Raw genomic sequence first — 23,448 nt, forward strand, 5'->3', positions numbered from 1 at the left:
CTTGCTTTCTGCGGTTTCTCACAAATAAAAAAAAGCCCAGCCATGTCACTTTTTAACTGCATACGCTTCACCATTACCCTTTAACCAACCAATCACATTCAAACCCTAATGCTGAGCTAAAAAGCCAAAAATGTACCTCTTCCTACCGAATGTTCAAAACCTGATCTTGGAAGTATATGGACAGGCACTGCAAATAGAAAAGGATGTCTGGAGCAGCCAAACATGAACCTAGGCCACCAAAGTCCCCAGTACTGTCTTGTGGTTCAGTGGAATTTCCATTCTCTGGAATAATGGAGCTTTTCATCCAGAACTAATCACCCAACATTAGTATCACATGAGTAATGTTCTTGTGGCTGCATGCACTTATTCCAGAAAATGGATCACTTTTCTTTTGCTAACTGTTTAAGGTCGCTCAAATTTGAAGTGTGCATTCTCCACTCATTGCTAACCACTTCAGAGCTCTCCTGCCATCAATGATGTACCTTGTGTCCACAGGTCAGCAAGAAGTTCTCTAACCACCAATTATTTAATCATTGTGTGACAATCTTCCATTCTTTTTTCTCTTCCATCCACTTCCAGGGAGGTTAGCTACAGCGTCACAGGCTGTAAACTTCTTAATGGCGTTGTGCACAGTGGACACAGTATAATTGAGATGATATCTGAAGATAGACTTGCAGCCTTGAGATTGTTGTTCCACAGTTTTGGTTTTCATATCCTTGGACAATTCTTTGCCACTGTTTCTTTTCTCTATGCCCAGTGTGGAACACAGACACAAAGACTGAGTCCACTTTTCTCCATTTATTAAACTGGTTGAGTGTGTGATTTCAGTACTGCCAGCACCTGTTACTGTTGCCAGCAACTACTTCTTACACAAATTACCAATAATTTAGTCCATATCAAGGGTTTTGTGAGGAATTATCTCAGAACTGATATTTAGTCCATATACATCGATGCCAAAAATGTTCAGCTAACTGAGGCTCAAATCACACCCGTTTAGAGGATAAAATCTCAGGTCTGAGAGCACAAACATGAGCGAATGGTCTTAGGAGTGTTTTCCACTGTTAACAGGCTCATTTAGTAGACTGGTTCATTTGTGTTTTGCTTGCTTTCCCTTTTAATTAAATTCCTGCTGAATCGGTTTGTACCGTAAGTCGCATAACAGCTCTGTCTCGTTTTCACGTTTTAGCAGGATTCACACTGAACACTAACGCTGCCACTCTGTTAGTCAGCGGGCATGGCTGCAGTGACCCCTGCCGTTGGTGACATCACGTGCATACCTACTATATTTTTGGCCATGACTGTACAAAGCACTATTTGATGTCATGCGTGCATTTGCAGGGAGTTTCCCAGCTGAACTCCTCTTTATTTAATTATATGACTTTAAAAAGATAAGTGATCCAAAAAGTAACAGAAAAGATTTTTTACACAATAAAAAGAAATAACAACAACATGGTTTGAACTTTGAACTGAACTATATGGACAAAAGTGTTGGGACACACCTCTTAATCATTGAATTCAGGTGTTACATTGAGTCCCATTGCCACAGCATCTGCCTTTACACACCTTAGTGAAAGAATGGGTGGTTCTAAAGAGCTCACTGTAATAGGATGCCAGCGTTGAAGTCAAGAGGTGAAATTTATTCCCTCTTAGATATTCCACCATCCACTGTAATTTGCATTATTGAAAAGTGAAAGCATTTAGGAACCACAGCAACTCAGCCATCAAGAGGCAGACCATGTAAAGTTACAGAGCGGGGTCGCTGAGTGGTGAGGAACATAGTAGCATAGAAAGGCGCCAATGCTCTGCTGACTCAGTTACCAAGTAAACAAGTTCCAAATCTGTTGTTAGTGCTGCAAAAGAAGGTTCATCGCCATATTAATGCACATGGATTCAGAATAGGATGTCATAAAAGCTTCTGTAGGTGTAATGTGTAGATGTCCCAATACTTTTGTCCATATAGTGTGGTAAGTGAGGTGAGTGTGTGCTGGCTGAAACATGCAATTCACTCAGACATCAGACAACTTCAGACATCAGAGTGGTTGACTGTATCTGCGATGATGGGAAAACTGTCTAAATCTGAACCTTGGCTTTTAGGGGGAGGCACTAAAGATTGAAGCTCAGGTGACACTCTCCTCCATGATGATCTGCAGTCAGAGCGAAGCCTGCAGGAAAAGGGCAGATCTAGGTGGCACGCTCACCGGACGAGATCGGTGGTCTCTTGATTATTGGCGACCTTCTCACTCTGCCAGGCCTGCCCTGCAGCCAGCGCGCTGAATTAATGTTGTGCGCAGCACATGCTCTATCTCATAAGTCCCTATCAGACCCATTTGTTAATGACGGATTCGCCGGGAAGCAATTCATTTGTCTCTGGGGGGCTGTGAGCGTTTCACCACGCGCGCTCTAATGATGGCCAATTGATGGCCATAATTACTCATCGCCTCCTGCAGCCGCTGACACGACCGCCTCGTCAATAGGGCTCAGAGGGAGAGAAATTCACAAACATACACACACACACACACACAATAGCCAGTGGTATGCACTAGAAGCTCTAGTTCGGGCCATCTAATGTTTTGTAATGTATTGTTTTTCCTAGTGTGCCCCTTTCTCCATCTCTGCTCTGCTGAAAAAAACAGGCCAGCTCAGGCTGGTAAAGCTGGATGACCGGCATAAAGTATGACCATGACCATACCGGTCAACGAGCATGACCAAGCCAGTTGATGGACATGACCATCACGACCATGTTGCTTGACGACTGTGACCATCATGTTTGACCACCATGACCAAACTGGTTGACAGACATGACCATCATGACCATTATGTTTTACCAGCATGACCAAGCCTGTTGACAGAAATGACCAGCATGATTATCATGTTCAACCAGCATGACCAAGCCAGGTGACAGACATGACCATCATGACCAAGATGGTTGACCAGCATGACCATCATTACCATACTGTTCGAAAAGCATGATCAAGCCAGTTGACAGACATGACCATAATAACCATACTGTTCTATCAGCATGACCAAGTCAGGTGATGGAAATGACCATCATGACCAAGATGGTTAACCAGCATGACCATCATTACCATACTATTCGACAAGCATGACCAAGCCAGTTGAGGAATATGAGCTTCATGGCAATACTGGTTGACCAGCACGAGCATCATGACCACACTGGTCCCCCACCATGACCAAACCAGTTGATGGACATGACCATCATGACCACAATGACCAGGCTGACCAGTCAACCAGTATGATCAGTTTAGCCAAGCTGGCTAAACCACCTTTACCAAACTACTCAACCAGTATTAGCTGCTTGACAACCACTGGCCAAGTTGCTCATGCTAACAGACCAGCTAGACCATCAAATCTGAGAGCTAAACTGGCCATTCAGCTTAAGCAGTTGGCTTACCAGTACAGAGGGTTGTTTTTTTGGTCTGGATGAGCAGCATGACCAGCTTAGCCCACCAAAACCAGCTAGTTGAGCTGGATCTTTGCCAGCTGGATTTCTATGGAGTATTTGTTATCTGTAGTGTAAACTGTTTCTTCCTCTTCATCTGAGGGTGTTTTTCCTTATTACCGTTGACACTGGCTTGCTCAAAAGAGGCTCGGAAAAGCGTTATATAAATTAATTTGGAATAAATTGAACTGAATTGATGTTTGGGTGGGGTTTCAGCAGTGGGGGAGGGGCTTATTTTATCAGTTATTCTGACAGCCAGTCCTTCCCTGCTGACTCTAAAACTACATTATTATTACGTTTGGTAAGGAGGAAAAACACAGGCAAACCTGTGGCCCTGCCTCATTTTCAAAAACTGAAATTGAAATTGATTTTTGATCTTGACTCAAATTTGCTCACTCCTGATACGTCTGCACAAACACACACACACACACACACACACACACACACTCACACACACACACACATCTTCTACTGTATGTGATGCTAAGTGTTCATCCACCATGTGTGCAGACAGGAAGAGAGCTGACCCTGCGCTGCGCCCCCCCCCCCCCCCCCCCCCACACACACACACACTTCAAACCCCTGCCTGACCTCTGCTCAGCTCATAAAATCTATTTGTCTGGGCTTATAAATTCAGTATCATGAATAAAATGTGGATATTTTAGGAAAGTAGTCCAACATCACAAACATTCATCACAACATCATCAAAATTCTGTCTGAAATATCAGTCAAGTCTAAACATCTGTCTGACTCTGATAAATAATCTGCCCTCTATTTCAAGCAGCTATCTGCTGATACCGATCTGATTCTAATGTCATCATCCATCACTATTGAAAACACATTAGTGAAGCCTTTTTTGATGGAGATGACTTATGTTGGATCATCTGAATTCCTTGAAAAACAACAACATCCGTGATGGGATTAACACTCGTAGCTTAAAACTAACTCTTCAAGTGCTAGAGCTGCAGTGCCATGACTGCAGCTTCAGATATGATGCCACACAGAGATTAAGAGACTATGTTGCTACTATGGACATAAAGACTACTACCAGCTGTTAACAACATATACAACAGATAAAACCTAGCTACTAATGGTCAGCACGTTAGCTCGCCACCAAGCCTTCTTTATGGTCAGCATTAAATACGGATTTGGCGGGGGGGGCTTCTGTCCGTATTCTGCCTTCGTTTCATATGTATTTGTGCATGTTCTGCAAAAGCTTACAGATATGGATGGTACGGAGCAGTACCACTGGAAATCGTGGGAGCGGTGTAGTCAATAGTTTAGGTGAGACCCAAGCACTGCCATATGGGCATGAGGAAACTCTGATGTTTAGGCATTCTGTGAAGGTTTTTCTAACTTTAACAGGTTCCTTACACTCATGTCATGTTTATAAATAGGGTTCTCCAAACCCTCAATCAACAAAAGGTTCTTAATGCAGCCAAAAGAAGTCCGCCATCGAACCCAAGAACCCTCGAAGGACCCCTCTATGTTTGCTTCTACTCAGTGCCTTCTTATTTAAGAGTGCACACCTGCTCACGTCCATACATAGCCAAATGCACTAAGAACACATACACACACACACAGTGGAGAGAGAGGAGGCTTTATGCAGAGTACACTAGTGTGATGCAAGAGCCAGACATAGATGATCATATAGATGCCAATGGAAACATACAGCGACAATCCCGAATCCTTCTCCTGTTATTCAAACACACACACACACCGCTCTGCATTGTAAACTGAACCTTTATGCAGTACTCTAGGTGTCCATAAACATTTGGACATATAGTATATATATATATATACCTGCATGCCCAGATGCACTCACACACCTGCTGCACTCTAAGGCTCTCCAAAAGCCCTCCCCTGAAAAAGCATTACTCTGACAAGATAAGAGAAATGGCTTCTCCTTCCTGGCTATAAGCCTCTAAATCACTTGCCCTGTGCATCCTTGCATCATCCAACTCCACAACAAGCCACGAGCAAACAAACAGCTCGGTAAGCGCAGCAAAACAAACATGCAGATTTCTCCGTGCGGGGCTACCAACATACCACATCACGTTTAATGGCACTCTGCTACATTCACAAATTACTTCAGCTAACGGCCTGGCAGCTCATTCATCAGTGTCTCCGACTGGGCTTTAGCCATGGAGAGAGAGAGGGAGCGAGGAGAGAAGCAGCAAGCGGCAGGACAGCCGCACAAATCTCCTCCAGAGCACATGGACAGCGCTGTTATCAGGGAACAGTCCTGTGAAAAATCACACAACCCAATGTTTGACTTACCCCTAATGTCGTCAGTCAGCCAAGACAGGTTTGGTGTCTGAAGTGTGCTTCTTCAGGGTGGCGGCTACTACTGCTGTTAATAGCTGTATAACCCATGTTAGGTCACCTTGAATAGAAAATGGAATGTCCAGGGAAGGCAACAGTGATGCTGGGTAGACAACAACAGTAATAACAATAACAGCCATTTAAAAAATCTAATATTTACATTTAAAGCATTTAGCTGACGCTCTTATCCAGAGCGACTTACAAGGTTACTCGTATTACAGAGGTGGGCTAATGTAGTGTTAGGAGTCTGACCCAAGGACTCTTATTGGTGTAGCACAGCACAGTCACCCAGACCAGGAATCAAACCCCAGTCTCCCACATGGTGTGGTAGCTCATTGGCAGGTAGTGGTGGTCTCAGTTGCACCACATCAACCCTTACTCTTAATATAAACAAATCTACCTATCTATAAAAATATATAATAATCTATCTTAATAGATTATTATAATATAAATAAAAATCTTAATTTATATTTATAATTTTTTTTATATTTTTAATATAAAAAAATATATCTATCTATCTATCTATCTATCTGTCTATCTGTCTGTCTGTCTGTCTGTCTATTATATGTATATATTTAGCTGGATATCTATTCATCTAGCTGTCTATCTAGCTAGCCAGATAGCTATCTATCTATCTATCTAATTGTCTGTCTGCCTGCCTGTCTGTCTCGCTTTCATTGGTTGGGTCTTCAGGAGCAGACTAACCCCAAACACAATTAGAAAGTAACAGATGAATCAACCAATCAGTTTTTGATTTTCAGTGGGTCTGAACAATTTCAAATAAAAAAAACAAGTTGTCACTCTGAAGTTCTGAAAGTCCTACACACATCACATCACATCACAATACACAGCACGTCACTGTGATGTGTATTGTGATGTACACAATACAAAGTAGCGTCATTGCATTGCCATTAGCTCAGCATTAGAATATCACTGTGGGCCAAGAAAAAATTGCAAATACTAACAAATACGTTTTGTCCCAAACTGAAGGCTGGAAACGTAATATGATATGATAGTCCACAACACATCTGGAAGTTTTAACAATGAGGTCTGGCATCCCAGACCCAACACTCTCCAAGCTCACTTCACAAAACAAATGATCATTCTCAGAAAAGATCATCAGGTTTTACACCAAGCTTTCGCTTTCAGCTTCCGTACAGGCAGACTAAACTAGGACCACAATAAGTGGAAAATTGTTCAAGTTTGTTTTTCCACTAAACTATTCCTTTAACCTCAAAAGCACACTCTCTCGCATTCTCACACAATCTTCTTTTCTTCTCTCTCTCTCTCTCTTCATGTATTTGGTTCTCCTCATTAATGCTCAAACACTCTCGTCACAGCCTGTCCTTCCCCCGAGTCCTGCTGCGCCCCCCCGTTACCCCGTGTCCCCTGCTTTACCTCCAAACACCAGCCGCTGTTTGGTCTGCTTGTTTACGGTTTCAATTGCCTTGCTCTAATGGGCTCTGCTGTTTACAAACCGTGAAGGGTCTTGCAGGAAAAGTCGAGAAAGCCTCTCATGTCATGTCCACCTGCAGATTACAGTAACGCTGCAGTTTTAAACTGTTCTCACTCAGAATGAGAGGTAAGGAAAGAGCGGCAGCTCTGTGAAACGACTGTGAAAAAAAGGGTCTGAAGTTATGGTGCTGAATACAAGCATGTAAGCGACTCAGGCATCTACACATGTCCTTCTCTATAGACACAAATGCACATTCTAGGTTAGGCCTTTAAGACCCAAGGCTAAATGTGGCTGCCAGGGCATATTTTAAATTATATACAACATAAGACTGTATATAAGACTGTACGATGGTGATATATCCCACTATGTCCTCTGATTCAGCACAAACACAGCTATGCCAGATATTGAACGCGAAACGTTCAATATATAAGATGAAAACGGTGTTAAAACAGTGAGCAAAACATCCAGTGCCTTAATTGAATTTGCTGGAACATATATTGCTGCCCGAAGGTTTAGAATCAATGCTTCGCTTAATAATAAAAAAGTTCCAGATAAAGTTGCAGATGAGTGTATAAAATCAGTTATATGCTAGCTCTGATCACAGTTTTCAAATCATTACTAGAAAGCCAACACAAAGTGTATACTGTGCACACAGTATTTATATAATACAGTATACTGTTTGGTTGTAAAGCATCTGTCACCTCTTATCACAATGTAGAGAAGTTTGTTTTCACAATTTCGAGACTCGCCCACCAGCTCTTCCCCTATTACATAATGAAACCAGCACTGGTTGACGGCTAGCAAGTGCTCTCTTGGGCTCTCTTGGAAGCAGTCATCCAAGGCTGGGGATTAAATATGCAATCTCCCAACAATAAGGCTATGTTGGGAGCCTTATTAGTACGGTAAAGGTAATGTGAAAGCTATTAGCCTTGCCATTCAGTCCAGGCCGCAACACTGTCCCGGTACTGCCAGACCTGGCGCTCCACTACCCTGCTGCCCGCTGCAATGCTGTCCTGCCCTGGATCCTCACATTGCTTTGTTCTCGCCTCACTGTAGCTGAGCCTATAAATGTTTCCCTGCCTGGACTCTCACATTTCACTCACATTTTCCTCATTTATGGCTTGATGTCACATGAGCCACAGCTCTTAATTCACTGTTTCTTTTATTTTTGCTGAGGGAGAAGGAGTGTTTCCTTGCCACCGTCACCTTTGGCTTGCTCAAAGAAGGCCTGGACCAAGATCTTTGTAAAGCTGCTTTGTGCTCTATATAAATCTGAGTTATAAATCTGAATTAAACTGAATCGAATAGTATTATGTTAGTGTTGAACTCAAACTCATTCAGTTCACAGTTTTTAATTGTAACAAATACACAAAACTGTGAACTGTGACATTTCATGTCTGATTTGAAGTTTGTAACAGACATTCGCATATATCTTACCTTGTATCTAACAGTATTTTTTGTCAATAAAGAGCCATAGCACCAAGCTTCTAGTGCTGTTTTCCAAAAACAGACTGAAAGGAGGCCCAGTTCTGTCAGTTCCTAATTATTTTGGTTGTTACACAGACCTTAGGACTTAAGAGGTCCTAACCAATGGTAGAACTTGTTTAGCTGGACATACATGGACAAAAACAATCCTGATTGGACAATTTTTTATTCCGCAGTTCAAATTGTGCTGCTATTTTGACGATCAAAATCTCACAGTGAAATAAGACTAGTTCCGTTGACAACTACACTCTCATGTACTGAAGAAAGTTAGTGATAATCTTAAGTGAGTCTAGACATCTGCCCATCATGAAAGGAAAACTTGATCTATGATAAAGAGCAAGTTGTGGGACTGAAGAAGGAGATGGTAGAAGCTACTGATAGCCTTGATGAGTCTTTTTCTGCCAGGTTAATGTAAACTGTGGCGTGGCTGTGGTTTGGCTTTCTGCCTTGTGTATCAATAATGGTTTATGAGGTCCAGGATAGTGAAGTGGAGGTGCTAGAAAGGATTATGAATAAGAGGTGTTCTGTTGTCTAGCAATATTGTCTAATAATATGGGATGGTTTAGGAGAGGGGGACGCTAACAGCTTTAGTTGAGGAATTTAAATGTACTAAGGCAACGACAGGCTAATGATACAAATGATAGATTATTGTTAGAATAAAAGTAAAGGTTAATAAAAGTGGGATCTGCATGAAAGTATCAGAGCACAGGAGTGTGGAAAGCATTTAGTACGGCCACATTGCCAGAGAGAAGGCAACTGATTACTAGTTTTATTAGAAAGCAGGGAGCGGAAATATGGTGCGAAACAGCAGCCTTGCAAGGAAAACAGGGGCAATGGCTCAGATGGGAGAGTGTATGGAGGCAGAGAATTACCTGGCGAGAGTTACGGGTGAATGGATGCGAGTTGTATTAAATTTCTGTTAGGAGCTACTTTTGATGTCCTTCCAACTCCGCCTAGCCATACAGAGATATGAGTAGTATATTATAAAAGGATAAAGGATAAAGGTGCACGTATTCGTCACTGTACAGTGTGGACTGTACAGCGAAATGTGTCCTCCGCATTTAACCCATCTGGTAGTGAACACACACTCACACACGTGTTAGGGGCAGTGAGTACACACACACACCCAGAGCGGTGGGCAGCCAACTCCAGCGCCCGGGGAGCAGAGAGGGTAAAGGGCCTTGCTCAAGGGCCCAACAGTGGCAGCTTGCCGAGCCCGGGAATCGAACCCACAACCCTGTTATCGATATCCCGGCGCTCTAACCGCTGAGCCACCACTGCCCATTATGTGCTGAGAATAGGATGCCGAAGCACATTTGATCAGCATGTAAGGTCAGTCTGTTGCAGGGTCGCTATACATGGAGGCATAATTAGGCGCTTAGGTCTTCAGCAGATGTATCTGATAAGAAGCACTTAAAGGTTAATGATATGCTCATTGTTATCGGTATTTGGGCAATTAGGTTTATGCATGAAGGGGGAAGTGTAATGGACAATGAGTACAGGGTGCTAATATTGATAAGTGCAAGATTTTACTGTGCATTGAGTTAACTATGCTGAGGGTAGAGGGTAGTTCTGTTTGAAGAGTAAGATGATGGAGATTTTGAAAGGTACAGTAGAATTACAGCTGAGATATGCAGATTTGGCAACTAAGGTAAGGGAGTGTGGCTGGTGGGCATATTTTGGACCAGTATAGATATGTGTTAGGGGTTTGTAGAGAAGTGTGTCACAACCTTAATTGTCAGACGTAGCTGGAAGAGCTGGTCAATGGTTGTGGATAAGCAGTGTGTGTGTGATTGATTGTGCAGGTGTAGCATGGGGGCAAATATAGGCTGCTTATAGCATATGTTGTTGATGTAGTGTATAAAATCCACATGGAACTGGTGGCACTGAGTATGCATTAGCGGTGCCAGTGGGGCTAGCTACGGGCTAAACCACCAGAGAGGCCAATGTGATTCTACAGTTTTGAGGTCAGTAAAATATTTGTTTTGAGAAAGTGAGCTTGGAGAGTGTTGGGTCTGGGATGCCAGACCTCATTGTTGAAACTTCCAGATGTGTCGTGGACTTCTTGAAATTCAAGAAATCATCAATCTTCTCTGATGGCCTGGAAGGCCTTGACAGTTCACCACAGGTGTAACTTGCAGCTCAAGGTTAACATGCCCTGGATATGCTGAGTCTTAAATTGTTAGCTTATGTGTTGGAATATATTATTCATAGGATTTAGACATTGTTGCCTCGCAAATACCAGTGAATCGCATTCCTTGTGTGCTTGTATGTGAATGCGTGGTTCACAAAAAGGCTGCTTTATCTCATATGATGTCCAAGGCAGAGTTAGACACTGGCACTCATTAACATGGCTCCACTAACAGGAACAGGTTCACTGAGTTCATTTAGCCACACAACATTCTAATTATTCCTTCCGTGGGAGACACTGTGACCTTCATCCAGGCTGTTCAACACAACTTTTATTTTCTCCTGTATTACTGACACCCTAAGCAGCACGTGAACTCGCAGCACACAATCCACCTCACATGCTGCAAAGAAGCCACATTCAAACCACAGGCCAGCGCTCATCTGCTTAGCTTTTGTGAAAACCCACCACTTCAGCAGACACGAGTGAAACATCTGAAGCTGATGAAGAAGCTTTGTGGAGCTCATATATCAGGTAAGAGGCGCTGGTGTTCTTCACGAAGGTTCTTTTATGATTTCATCAGCCCTTTTAATTATGGATTGTTTGAACACTGCCTGCAGGCACGAGAGCTTCCTTCAGTAGCACAGCCTTCAGAGCTGTCTTAACAAGGTGATTGATTTTTGATCTGTGCCGAACCGATAAATTACTAAAGCGCGCTGACATGCTTCGTCACTGACATTCGCAATTATAGAATGGGAATAATGCTGAACATTATTTCCTGTCCAACTGACTTATCCATGTTATGCCCACTAATTGACTCTTTTGTAGCAACTATTGGGAGGTTGGACAGGTTTTACCGAAAGGCTAAAATCCAGTCAACCTGATGAATTTTTAATTAGAGGTTAGATTTTCCACATTACTTTAAGTTGCTAGTTTAGAAAGACACATATACACACCCCAGTGAATTATTATTGAAAGGAAATAATGAATATGAGCTCAATGTAAGTATTAACATCCAAATTGAGTGAACAGTGTACACTGTATGGACCATAGCACCTCATTTGTCAAGCATGGTGGAGGTTGGGTTTTAGCATGGGTGTATATGACTACCAGTCGAACTGCTCTGATTCAGCCAACCCAGCATCTGATGATGTCTAGAACCCATAATCTTCAAAGGTTTTGCCATAAATAGCCATTTATTAATGTGTTAAACAACAATTTATGATTAAGTTGCTTTGTACAAATAAGCTTGAGTCCCTAAAAATGATATGAAAGATTAAGCAACCAATTAAAGCTGTGGCAATAACATGATGTACACTAGGTATTACAATGTCCTGAAATCCTTTAAGCCACCTATTCAAAAGTAAGGCTGCACAGAATACAGTTACCAATGAACAAATATTCAACTGATATTTCAAACTGCACAGCTTCTGGTGTCTCCTATGACCAAGTATGTCAGCCTGTGACCGTTGAAGGGAAACAGTGTGCTACATTCCTATGATATTTCATTTTCATCTGGACATTAACAGTACTCTACATCCTTTTTCATTGCAATACAAGCAGCTGAAAGTTCTCAACTGGAGATGCATGGTCTCTTTGCTTCCCTAACACATTGTAACACCGTTTCAGCAAGTTGAGATATAAACTGTGTCTAAAACTGCAACCTATTCACTATCCCCTACATGCAAAGATCCAGAAGACCATACAGAGCACTGTTATAGGGAACAGAAGGTAGTGAAAGATTTCAGACACCTCGTTATGTGTGTGAGCTCATTGTTGTGCGGCAACAGATGGAGTCGCATAAACAATCTGAACGTCAGTCTTCCTCAAAGAAGCTCCATGCATATCTTCAAACCAAACAATGCAGTGAATTATGGGTATTCCATGAGTGCTAGCGTACATTGTTAGTACACTACTTACTGCGGTGCACTGATATGCATACTGATATCATGTATTTCATAACAATAAATGACATATTGGTGTGCTTAAAACTTGGCGTGTAGTTAATTGAGCCGTCATTCAGGGGGAGGGCTTGCCGCTAAGATATATGGGCAGGGTTTGGACGATTACACGGCCTCGCCACCTGTATCTACTGAGCATGCTCTGGCTCCGATGTACTGTCCGCTCTTATACACAGTCTATGGTTAAAACATCTCATTCTACATCCTTGTTGTTCAGAGGAGAGCTCAGGATTCCCTGCTAAAAGGTCTCTTGTCTGAACCCTAAAATACCTGCTCACTGCAATAACATCTCTGATCTTTACAACATGATCTATGCTGTAAGCAATCTTCAGCACTGGTCACGGCTGTAGACACTTCCTTATGTAAATACTTCATAAAGGCCAAGTCCTTCGGCACCATGCAAATAAGCAGCGAAAGTGCTATTTCACCAGCCGAGACTTTATAGCCCACCCAAATCAGCAGCAACCATTCCTTTATGGCTCACCTGTATGGTAACCAGACATGCAGCGAGAATATATCCTGTAATTAGAGCAAAATGCTTTTGTTCCTTTCCTTTCATTATTACAATTAGCCTATTGAACCCTTCCTGGAAGGGATTTCTTCCTCTGTGATAATGACTTGGAGATTGGGTCTGATGAGTAAAGACTAATGAATAAAAGAGCAAGCAAAGTGAGCAGCAGAAGGAAGAGACCAGCCAACAAAGGGTTTGTACAGTACAGAGCTGTGTGTGCGTGTGGGGAAGCTAGAAACAGAAAAGGTGTTAGGTAACTATGCACGATTCACAAGCTGGCACTATAAAACTGAATTACTGATTCATTTGTAGAGCTCATGAGCAGCAGCCCAGGGTGATTCATGACTTTCTCTGATTCCCTGATAACAATCTGACTTAAATCGGATGGGAGAAAAATGCCATAATCGCCTAAATGTGCTGAAACAATATATCTCAGCCAGGCTCGCATGGGATTTGAATAATTCCACGGCCCGATCAATTCAGGTGAGATGACGGGGTTATAAAACAGGCATGGGGCTGTGACAACAACAAAAAAAATTGCGTCTTCTCACCACATCTGACAGCCGTGACAAATGCCTGTCCCCCCCAGCGATGAGGCCATGTGATTAGCGAGGCTATTTTGTTCCCCGCAGCTAGACCTGTGCCAATACTACATTAGAATAGCAAGTTGTTGAATCAGCCCTTAAACCCTAACATCAGCATGTGGCAACTGAATGTGGATACCTGACAATCCTGCCCATATAGGCATGTTGGACGTCCAAAACCATGGGCATCAGTATGAGGTTTCCTTGGTTGTTACAAAAGCATCCACACTAATGATAGTTTAATACACTGGAAGTTGCAAAACAGTTGTTTGGAGTGATGCAGTAACTGTAGATGGTGGTCCGTCTAATCTCAGCCTTCTACATCTGTACTGTGTAGTCGATTGCCAGGGGAAATAATTTCAGTGCTTTCCCCAGTACTTACAAACGAGCAGAAAATCTACTGACCCAAAACACACTTACAATAGTACCCAATGGGTGGTTAACAGGTTTGCTGCTTTAAGTGCAGGAAAAAGCCCTGAAATTACTGTTTGCTGTAAAACAGGGTATGTTACAGATACAGCAGGCAGCTTAGTCCTAGTCTGGAAACAGATCCATTGAGCCCACATCTGCAAACAAACTGCATGTTCTGAAGGCTGGATTGTTCTTGGGAAGTTCTAATAAAGCATACCCCTTGCTGACACAGATGTTCAATCTCTATATAATCTCTATAGAAAAGCACTGGCAACAGAACAGTACACTCTGGAGCAGCTGGACGTGAGCCTATGGTCACTGTGGCCAATGCCCCCCAGCACTGGGCTGTGGATCAGTAGAACTGTTCTCTGAAGTAATGGTGCTTCAACTCATATGATACCTCTGGGATAGGCAAACATTCAGACAAACATTTGGATCATGGATAGGTGTCCACAAACTTTTGCCCATGTAATGTAGATCCGTCTATGGCAATTTATCCCTATCCATTTACAGTGGTATAAGTAATGAAAAGTGTGTAGGCCTGCTTTGTCAATGTATTACAATACAGGACAGCCAATCAAAACCTGGGCCATTTGCATATATAAAAGTCTTAAAGGTACAGTAAACCAACACAGAAACTGAACCAATCATTCTCCTATGGTGGCACTTCTGTCACACTAATGTAGGGTAAACAGGGTTTGACGTCTCAGAGCAGGGCAGGGTGTATGTTCAGCTGGAATGGAGGAGCTGCAGCCGCCCATATGAATGTGTTTAGTAATCACTGCTTCTACCTGCTTTGAAAAGCGCTTCATTACCACACAGCACAGCGTGGCTGGAATAAAGAGGAGCTCCGTCTGCCTCTTGCGCTGAGGCGCTTTGAGCCCAGGCCACAGCGTTTTTTGACAGGCCATTTTTACGCGCTGATAATAGCATAATGAAGCCGGTGCTTTGGTGGGAGGATGGATCACTGCTGTAGTTTTTTTCAGAAGATAGAGAGACGAGACAAGAAACCAGTGAAACAGGGAAGGCAGGAGGGAACATGGCGAGAGTGCTGCTGGAGAAATGGCATGGAGAAGTACATCACCGTGGAACTACTACTCATAGGCCACACTGAATGGGTGCCCTTTATAGGCTTTCAAGTTCATCTGGCATGAAAGCCAAGGAGAGGGGGAAAGCCACTTTGTCTGGTTATGCCTAGTAAATACCACAGCAATCAAAAGACAGCGTACTCAGAATGAAAAAGCCCCCCCAAATAAAAGCACTCACTTAACATTCTGTTTCTTGCCTTTAAAGACACGATATTTAATATTTTAGCACAGCCTTTTCACGCCTTTCCACAATGGCCATGCTGAGTGGTAATGTAAACAGCTATATCACACAGTGCTGGACGTTTTAGTGCCAATAATAATACCCTTATATGTGCCAGTGTGCACTTTATTATGCAGAACAACCGAATACACCCAGAACAACACTGCTGCCTATTAATGAGCTATCTATAAAAGGCAGACATGAATCATCTCTGCATCAGTACTGTCGCACAACATCATTAATGCCCGGGAGAAAGCAGCAAGGGCAAAGGCTCTTACCAGGGAGGTGAAGATGTAGGTGTAGTAGACAGAGAGCATGCCCAACTCTGACGCCTGTAAGAGAGAAAGAGAGAGAGAAAGAGAATCATATTGATCAGCGGTTTCATCATTAAACCTCAGTCTCAATTATACCCCTTGTTGCCCCAAAGAGGATGAGGTCCTCCCTTTTGAGCCTGGTTGCTCTTAAGGTTTCTCCTTATTTACATCTTAGATGGTTTTCCTCACCACAGTTCCCCCTGGCTTGCTCACACCAGGGTTTTGGACATGAGTTATCTCTAGGGTCATTGTCATTGTGACATTTGTTCAAGATGGTTTGATAGGACGGTGTCTATGTTTTTCAGGGGACTGAGATGTTCTGCTGACGGTTGTTCTACATGGTGTGAACTTGCAAACAGATGAAAGACCATTTTCTATGCACTCATTTTCACTCTTTTCACTCGTCTTTTTAGAGACTTTACGGCTCGCAGATTTTTTTGCGGTGTGGAAACTGATTGTTCCTAGAGAAGGACACAGTGGCAGTAGAGAAGAAGCTGTTGGGGCTCATTTTAAAGAGACCTTCATGACAATCTGAGCTGAACACTGCTGATGTAGTTATTTTGATGGACAACCAATGGTTTCACATCTAGTCATCCGTCTTAATTTTGATATGCTGTAAAAACCATAGATATATGGATATATACTTGATGATGTACTTTTGATTTACATATAATCTGCATAAAGATATAATTGCAGTGTAAACATGCTAACTTGTTTCCATGACCATTTCACCTATGTTCTTTTATATGTGCCTGTAATTTTTGTTATTAAATTTGAGATTTTGCACTGTAACTGAATTGAATATCCTGATCATGCTCCTCTTTGTTCATACTGATGTGGTAATAATTACCCAATAATGAATAACCATTAAACCACTGTAAATTTAATGAATAATTGAATAATTTCAGAGGGTACATTTGACATAACACGTTGATAGAGAATGTTAAAAATAAAAATTGTTAATTTCATCTCAAACGATGCAATAATTATGTAATTATGTAACAGCATTTGTAATACATAATAAAGCTATAGTACAATACAAACATAAAATAAAATGACAATAAAACTTCTAAGGGTTAAAAAGTGATACAGTACGGTTAACTGTAACACCCGAAGTGTTAAATTTCACACTCACAGTTTTGATTTAACACGGGCAGCACCGACTGATTCCACTGGAACTGGAATACTACAGTAGTGCAGTGTTTTCTCTATGGAGAGGCAGAATTTACAATGAGGTGCACTGCTTTTTCAGCTCTGTTCAGAGGCAGATCAAAGATGACAAAAGAAGGACGCCTCTCCTGATCCATCAGCCCTGCTCTATTCATCAATTCACCACTGTCGCCTAGGAAACAGCTGTAAAAAAAACTAGGCATTTCAATCAAGTGTCACAGTGTCAAAAAATTTAAAAACTTGGCACTTTGTAAATGGCAGAGAGTGGGCAGTCTGGTAATGTGTATGTGTGTGGGTTTGCAGAGAATCACATAAATATAGGTGTAGTATTTGTGTGTGCACATAAGGTCCAAACTGATACGAAACTTTGTGATCGATGCCGATTCTAATATTAGGTTAATATCGTTTTCTTGTGAGGAAAAATTTCTCACTGCTTCAAATGCCTAATGCCAAATGCTCAAACCATCACATCAGCTGCAGATGATTAGAACTTGGGTTAGGTTCAGGTGGAGCATGTCTTATTTAAACCTCATGCCTTTAGTTTACTCTTGTGGCCTGAGGCCTTCAGAAATCAGTTTGTAGATGCATATGATTCTGTGAAGGGATTTTAAAAGATCTCTGAACACTTAGAAATGTTGTCAACATGGCCAGGTCAGGCCGTCCTAGCAAGTCCAATAGCAACCCCAAAATGTGTCTCCAATTATCTTAAAATGCCATCACGGGATCTACAGGTAGCTTTTCCACAGCTGAAGCTCAGAAAGAGAAAAAAGACTAAAGTTTTCCAGAGAACACCTAGACAAAGACCAGGACATCTGGGACAGATTTTGTTTTAGACAAATGAATCAACAGTTTAATTATTTGGACACAGTAACAGAGGACTGGTGTAAACCAGACACATCATTTAAGCAAAAGAACCCATATTAACTGTAAAGCATGGTGGAAATGTCATGGTTTGGAGCCTGTAGCTGAAACGTCACACAGCTGAAAGAACTCAAACTTTCTCCCAGTTGATGTTAGAGGTACTGGGTACTGGTAGGTCATTATAGAAGATGTCTAACTGAAGTAATTTCAGCCAAGGGGGAAAACAGCAGCTCTTAGGACAAATGGTGTCCTAAAATTGCATTTCTATTAATTACATTTTATAAATGATATTTTACTGTCAGTGTAGAAAAATCAAACCATTATTTGCATCAAATCTGAGTAAAAGAATATGCTACTTTTTATACAATCAGAAAAGTGAGATCTGAGTACAACACTGCTTTCTAGTGGTCTGGGTTTAAACACCACATGAAATGAACCACTGTCTGACATCAATTTACATGTACACAATTCATTAAAAATCAATACTGTGTTTTTAAGAATCGATAAAGTATCGCAAAATATAATATCGCAATACTTTAATATATCAATATTTTCTCCAAGAAGAATTGCACAGGTACATTTAAATATCTAAATTTCCTAAATATTCTAAAATATACTAAAACATACCAGTAAAAAAAACTACCAGTCAAAAAACTAAAGCTGAAACATTCTGAATGGACCCTTACAGTTCCCTAGCTTGAACAGATCTTTGAAAATCTGTGTAAAATCAGCAAAGAAGTCTCAGAACACACCAGAGCTGAGTAGGACTGTTTTGCCATATATTCTCTGACTCCTCAAACCTATGGTAACAGTAAACAACTATGGGCTCCTCTTACCAGCCGATGAGGATCTGAAAAAAAGTGAACTGATGCAAAACAGGAAAAAGGAAACACTAGGAAACAAAGGAAACAAAAATACATCAACACACTTTAAACTTGCAATTTACACTGTCTGAAATGTCATTAATATCTGACAATGAAGTTGAACTGCGAAAGTCAAAGCAAAAGCAAATACTCTCACACTACAGTAAAGTCTTGCAGATTTACCAGTAGTGGTGGTGCACCATTCTACTGTGCAGCATCGCTTGCATAAACATGGTCTGCATTTTGGATACAAGTGCTGTGGACTAATAAAGTTAAAAACGGAATTATATGTCCATAATGACTGAAAGTATGGAGGTAAGGAGTAAAAAAGAAGAATGAGATTTGACTAAATATTAGCAAAATCCAAAAGCAAATGTCACACAAACAAAAAACTAAAGCTGACAAGAGCTTGGTTTTTACAACAGAACAGTGACCTAGTCAGACCTCAAAATTCACCACAAACTACTTTAAGGACTAAGTATGCATGTGATTTAATATCATTAGCTGAATATCATTAAATAATCGGGTAAATAAAGGGATTTTGATAAAGAATGTTATGGTGAATCACAACAGATCATTATCAAACTTCCACATTCATTAACGCTGGGGCGTAAACGGCGGTGTTAAATCGGGTCGTGTTGTAATCAACGGCTGAGGCTACTGCCATTCCCTAACTACACCAATAATTCAACCAAACAAACTTCGTAGAGTTTCCACGTTTAAAAAATGTTCAGCTCCAGCTGAAAAGCTCATCAACTGTCATTATTAACGAGGTAACCAATAAAGCGAGAGTTACACTGAGCCGGAGACGGTGGGGCAGATTTACTCGTGTTTCTAATTAAAACCACTAAAAACTGGAAGATCAACAAGAACTCCCTCAGCATTCATTCAAACTGTTCTCAGCAAGGTCTGCCTAGAAACTCTGAGACACACCCCTCACCAGTTGTGGTGTTCAGGGCGTTCGCTAATGTTTGCATGGACAGAGTGGGAGGAATTAAACCTAGTGGACCCGACTCCGACATGCTCTGCATGTGCAGGGTCCCACTAATGTTTTGAACTCGCACTTTGTCCATGTTGGAGGGACTTGCAGACATGCTGACTGCCCTCCTGTTGGCTGTGCTGAAGCCCAATGAACATTTTTAAGGGAGGTTGAAAACCGGCGAGTGTTAAATCTGTTAAAATTAAACTGTGCAGGCGGACGTATGGCAACGCTACTATTCAGAGCCGAACGTGACGACGAAGTGACCGTGATAAAGGTCTGTTGCACTTTCAAAAAACAAAAGTGTACTCTGTGATCTCAGTTGGCTTCTCAAATTATTTTTCTCATAAATGCTCCCTTGGATTTTGCTCATTAATCTAGCAGTCCTGAAAATGACGATCGATAGCCATTTCAATTACACTATAGAGGGAGAGAGAGAGAGAGAGGGAGAGGAGAGAGGAGGATTATTGGAGCAGATAATACAGCCAAACTCATTTTTGCATCGTAATACAAACAAACTGCTGAGGCTGAATCCAGTCAGCTCAGTTTAGTAAACAAAATGACTGGTCCAGCTCACATGCTCATCATCATCATCATCATCATCATCGTCATAAAACACTGTCTCATTTCTCCACATACACCTGTAATCTTGCCAATTCCAGAGAAATCTTATATGAAAGGGGTCCTATTTCGTTTCGGACCTGGGTATCGAACCCATAACCCTGTGATCAATAATCCATCATTCTTCAATTCTGAATTCACAGAGGATGTGGTTAGGAGAATCTAAGAGTCTAAAGAGGCCTGTGTGAAATCCTCAGCTGCTAGGAGGCTGGGGATTTCATGCAGACATAAGCTGAAGTTAACCTTTTTTTTCCTTCTTCTCTTTGCTTCTTTTCCAATTTCAATAAGCAGCAGTTTCACCAATACAATCCCTGACTACATCCAAAAATACTGAAAGGTAAAGAAGTGCAGTCATACTGCTTCTAAGTGTCCTCTGGTCTTTTTTATACTTTGCCAGCCTTACAATGCGTTTTAAAAAAGTGTTTTTTTTTCTTCCTCCAGTTGTCAGATCCGAGAAGCTTAAAACCCACATTGGTAGCCTGGTCAAGAAACCCGAAGGGTGAGTTTGGTCTCCTCTTCAGACCGGGCTTTTTCAGAATGCTAAGAAGCAGCTTATTCCTGCTGCTTCCCTGTCTTATGTTTGCAGAAGTTATCTGTGTGAAAGCCCCTGTCCGCCTCGCTGCTTCTATACCTATTATAGTGTGGAGGTTTGAGATTTTATAAGTGGTTCTGAACCTCTCCCTCATCAATGGTCCCTTTATCTGCGGCAGTGCTGCCCCCCTGAGCCTAGGAAGCTGGTACATCTTCATTTATAAAGCAATTACTGCTAAAGTCTCTCATTATCTTTCTACCCTGGTTTCAGTAAATTACAACTCATATAACCTCCACTCGCAGCCTAAGCTGTGCTAGTTCCCAGGGTTAGGACTGAACTTGGGCAGCTTTTAATCATCAGCCATCTGTCACTCAGGTCTTGGAACGACTTACAAGATTCTACAAAATCTCATTTCCTTTGGATGGGTTCACAGTTTGCTCTCAGATGGGGCTGTGCATTCAAGACGTTCTGTCATTTTGAAAATAGCTGGAAAATACTGCGTTTTCTCTCAGAGCGCTCAGCATTGTCTCAAAAGCAAATACAACCTCGTATTGTTCCTAACCTGATCTCCATCCTTTAGCACACTGTGGATTGCAGCCTACTGGTAGGCCTTCGTAGGGGCATGAATGGGTCACGAGGACATCATATAGTGGCATGCAAAGGTTTGGGATGCTTAAAATACTGGGAACTGTTACTGGGAAGAGCTAAGTGAGTAAAAAAGTATAATTGCATTGATTTCCAATAATTGATTTCAAATAACAAGTAAATGGACTCTAAGCAAATGTTTAGGCACCCTGCATGGCCAGTACCCAGCATCACCTCCTTTGAGATTCTTTCGGTTCTTGTTTGGGGATTTAAAGGCTTGAGCTTTTTGGGCCTTCTTGCTGCATTGCTCTTTTGAGATCCATTCACAATGTGTTTCAGCTTTGACTGCTTTGTAAATGAGATACAGTACAGGGCAGCCAATCAGAACAGAGTTTATATCCCTGTATATCAGTCTTAAAGGTGCAGTAACAGTGCCGTTATACTCTAGGCATAATTGTAGTCTAATTTCCACTCACTAAACTGGCAAACAGTTTTACTCAAGAACAATAATTTCATTTTAGTGAATAAAATTGATGACAAAAACAGACTAAAGTCTAGACCACTAATGCTAGCCAACCAGCTATTAGAACCAACAGCTTTGGTTTCTCTAGTTAACAATTATACTGAAGCAGCAGCACATCCTGTGCTGTACAGTCTGTTTGCCTCAATGCTGCAATAACAGTAGAACTTTCTTTATATATATATATATATATATATATATATATATATATATATATATATATATATATAATATGTTTTAAGACAAACACAGCCTCTCCCAACATTTAAGAACTCATGCTCTGACCCTTTAGGGTTCAGTGGTCAGTTTCTAACTAAAGAATGCCTCTTGGCTGAATACTTCTTAGATAGTGGGCTAAGTGTATAAGTGACAGTGATGTGTGTAGAAACAACACTGCTCATGATTCAGTGCCACACACTCTACTACGCCACTAGCATGTCACTGCTTCACTGCTATGCTGAGAATGGACCACCATCCAAATAATATCAGGTCGACAGTGGGCCTGTGGTGATGTGTAGGATAGTTTGATGCTGAATGCTTCATCACATCACAACAGATGGGCTACAGTCATTCATTTTACACTTATATAAGAGGTTCTCAAATCGGTCCTCAGGGTCCTCCAGATGGTCCAGAGTTTTGCTTTATCCCTATGTGTTCATACTTGCGATTGAGCCTAAATGTGGACCATCTGGGAGACCTGAGGGCTGGATTAAAACCATACACCATATTATAAAGTGAACCTACATGGTAAAATGGAAAGAAATGGAAATTGGAAGAACAAGGTAACTGTAACTGATCAAGTGGACTGTGTCTTCATTACATGTAAAAATGGATGGACTTGAGTTTCCTAAAGGGAACAAAAACACATTTTTGTGACATTTGCCACAAAAACAGCCACATCTGAAGTTCCATATCTGAAGCTAGATCAGATGCATTGAAAAGGACAACTCCTACTCAAACAGCGAATGTTAATCACGGTAAAAAAAAATTAAATCAAAAAGTCTAATCAAATATGCTTCAATTACACAGCATTCCACTGAAGAATATCTCTTATGATCTCATTGCAAGAATGGCTATTTAAAAGGCTACTCTGTACCCTCAGCTCTCATGCGCTTTAAACAGTACTCGAGAAAACTCTTCACTCGGCAATCAAAACAACAAAGGGCCTGATTCAAGTCATCATCTAATTATCAAGCCCTTCATGAATCAGTGTGTGTGTGTGTGTGTGTGTGTGTGTGTGCTGGAGTAAATATGAATCTGGGCAGGACAGTGGGCCCTCAGGGTTGGAGTTTGAAAACCTAAGACACAAGAGAGCCATTAAAGCCCTCTTACTCCATCAGCCAAAAGTGCTTCACTTTCAGGCCCAGTAATGGA

At 41.6% G+C, this 23,448-nt stretch overlaps 1 protein-coding gene across 2 annotated transcripts in view; it reads right to left on the reverse strand.

The window, feature by feature from the left end:
* grik4 (glutamate receptor, ionotropic, kainate 4) overlaps positions 1-23,448 on the reverse strand; it is a 510,448-nt gene that overhangs the window by 124,736 nt on the left and 362,264 nt on the right. For both annotated transcript variants that reach the window (XM_072692120.1, XM_072692119.1), the window contains exon 9: positions 15,908-15,961. In XM_072692120.1, coding sequence (XP_072548221.1) covers positions 15,908-15,961 — 54 coding nt within the window. The remainder of the gene's footprint in view (positions 1-15,907; positions 15,962-23,448) is intronic.

Source organism: Salminus brasiliensis, chromosome 11, assembly GCF_030463535.1.
Source record: "Salminus brasiliensis chromosome 11, fSalBra1.hap2, whole genome shotgun sequence".
In the NCBI taxonomy this organism is placed as follows: domain Eukaryota; kingdom Metazoa; phylum Chordata; class Actinopteri; order Characiformes; family Bryconidae; genus Salminus; species Salminus brasiliensis.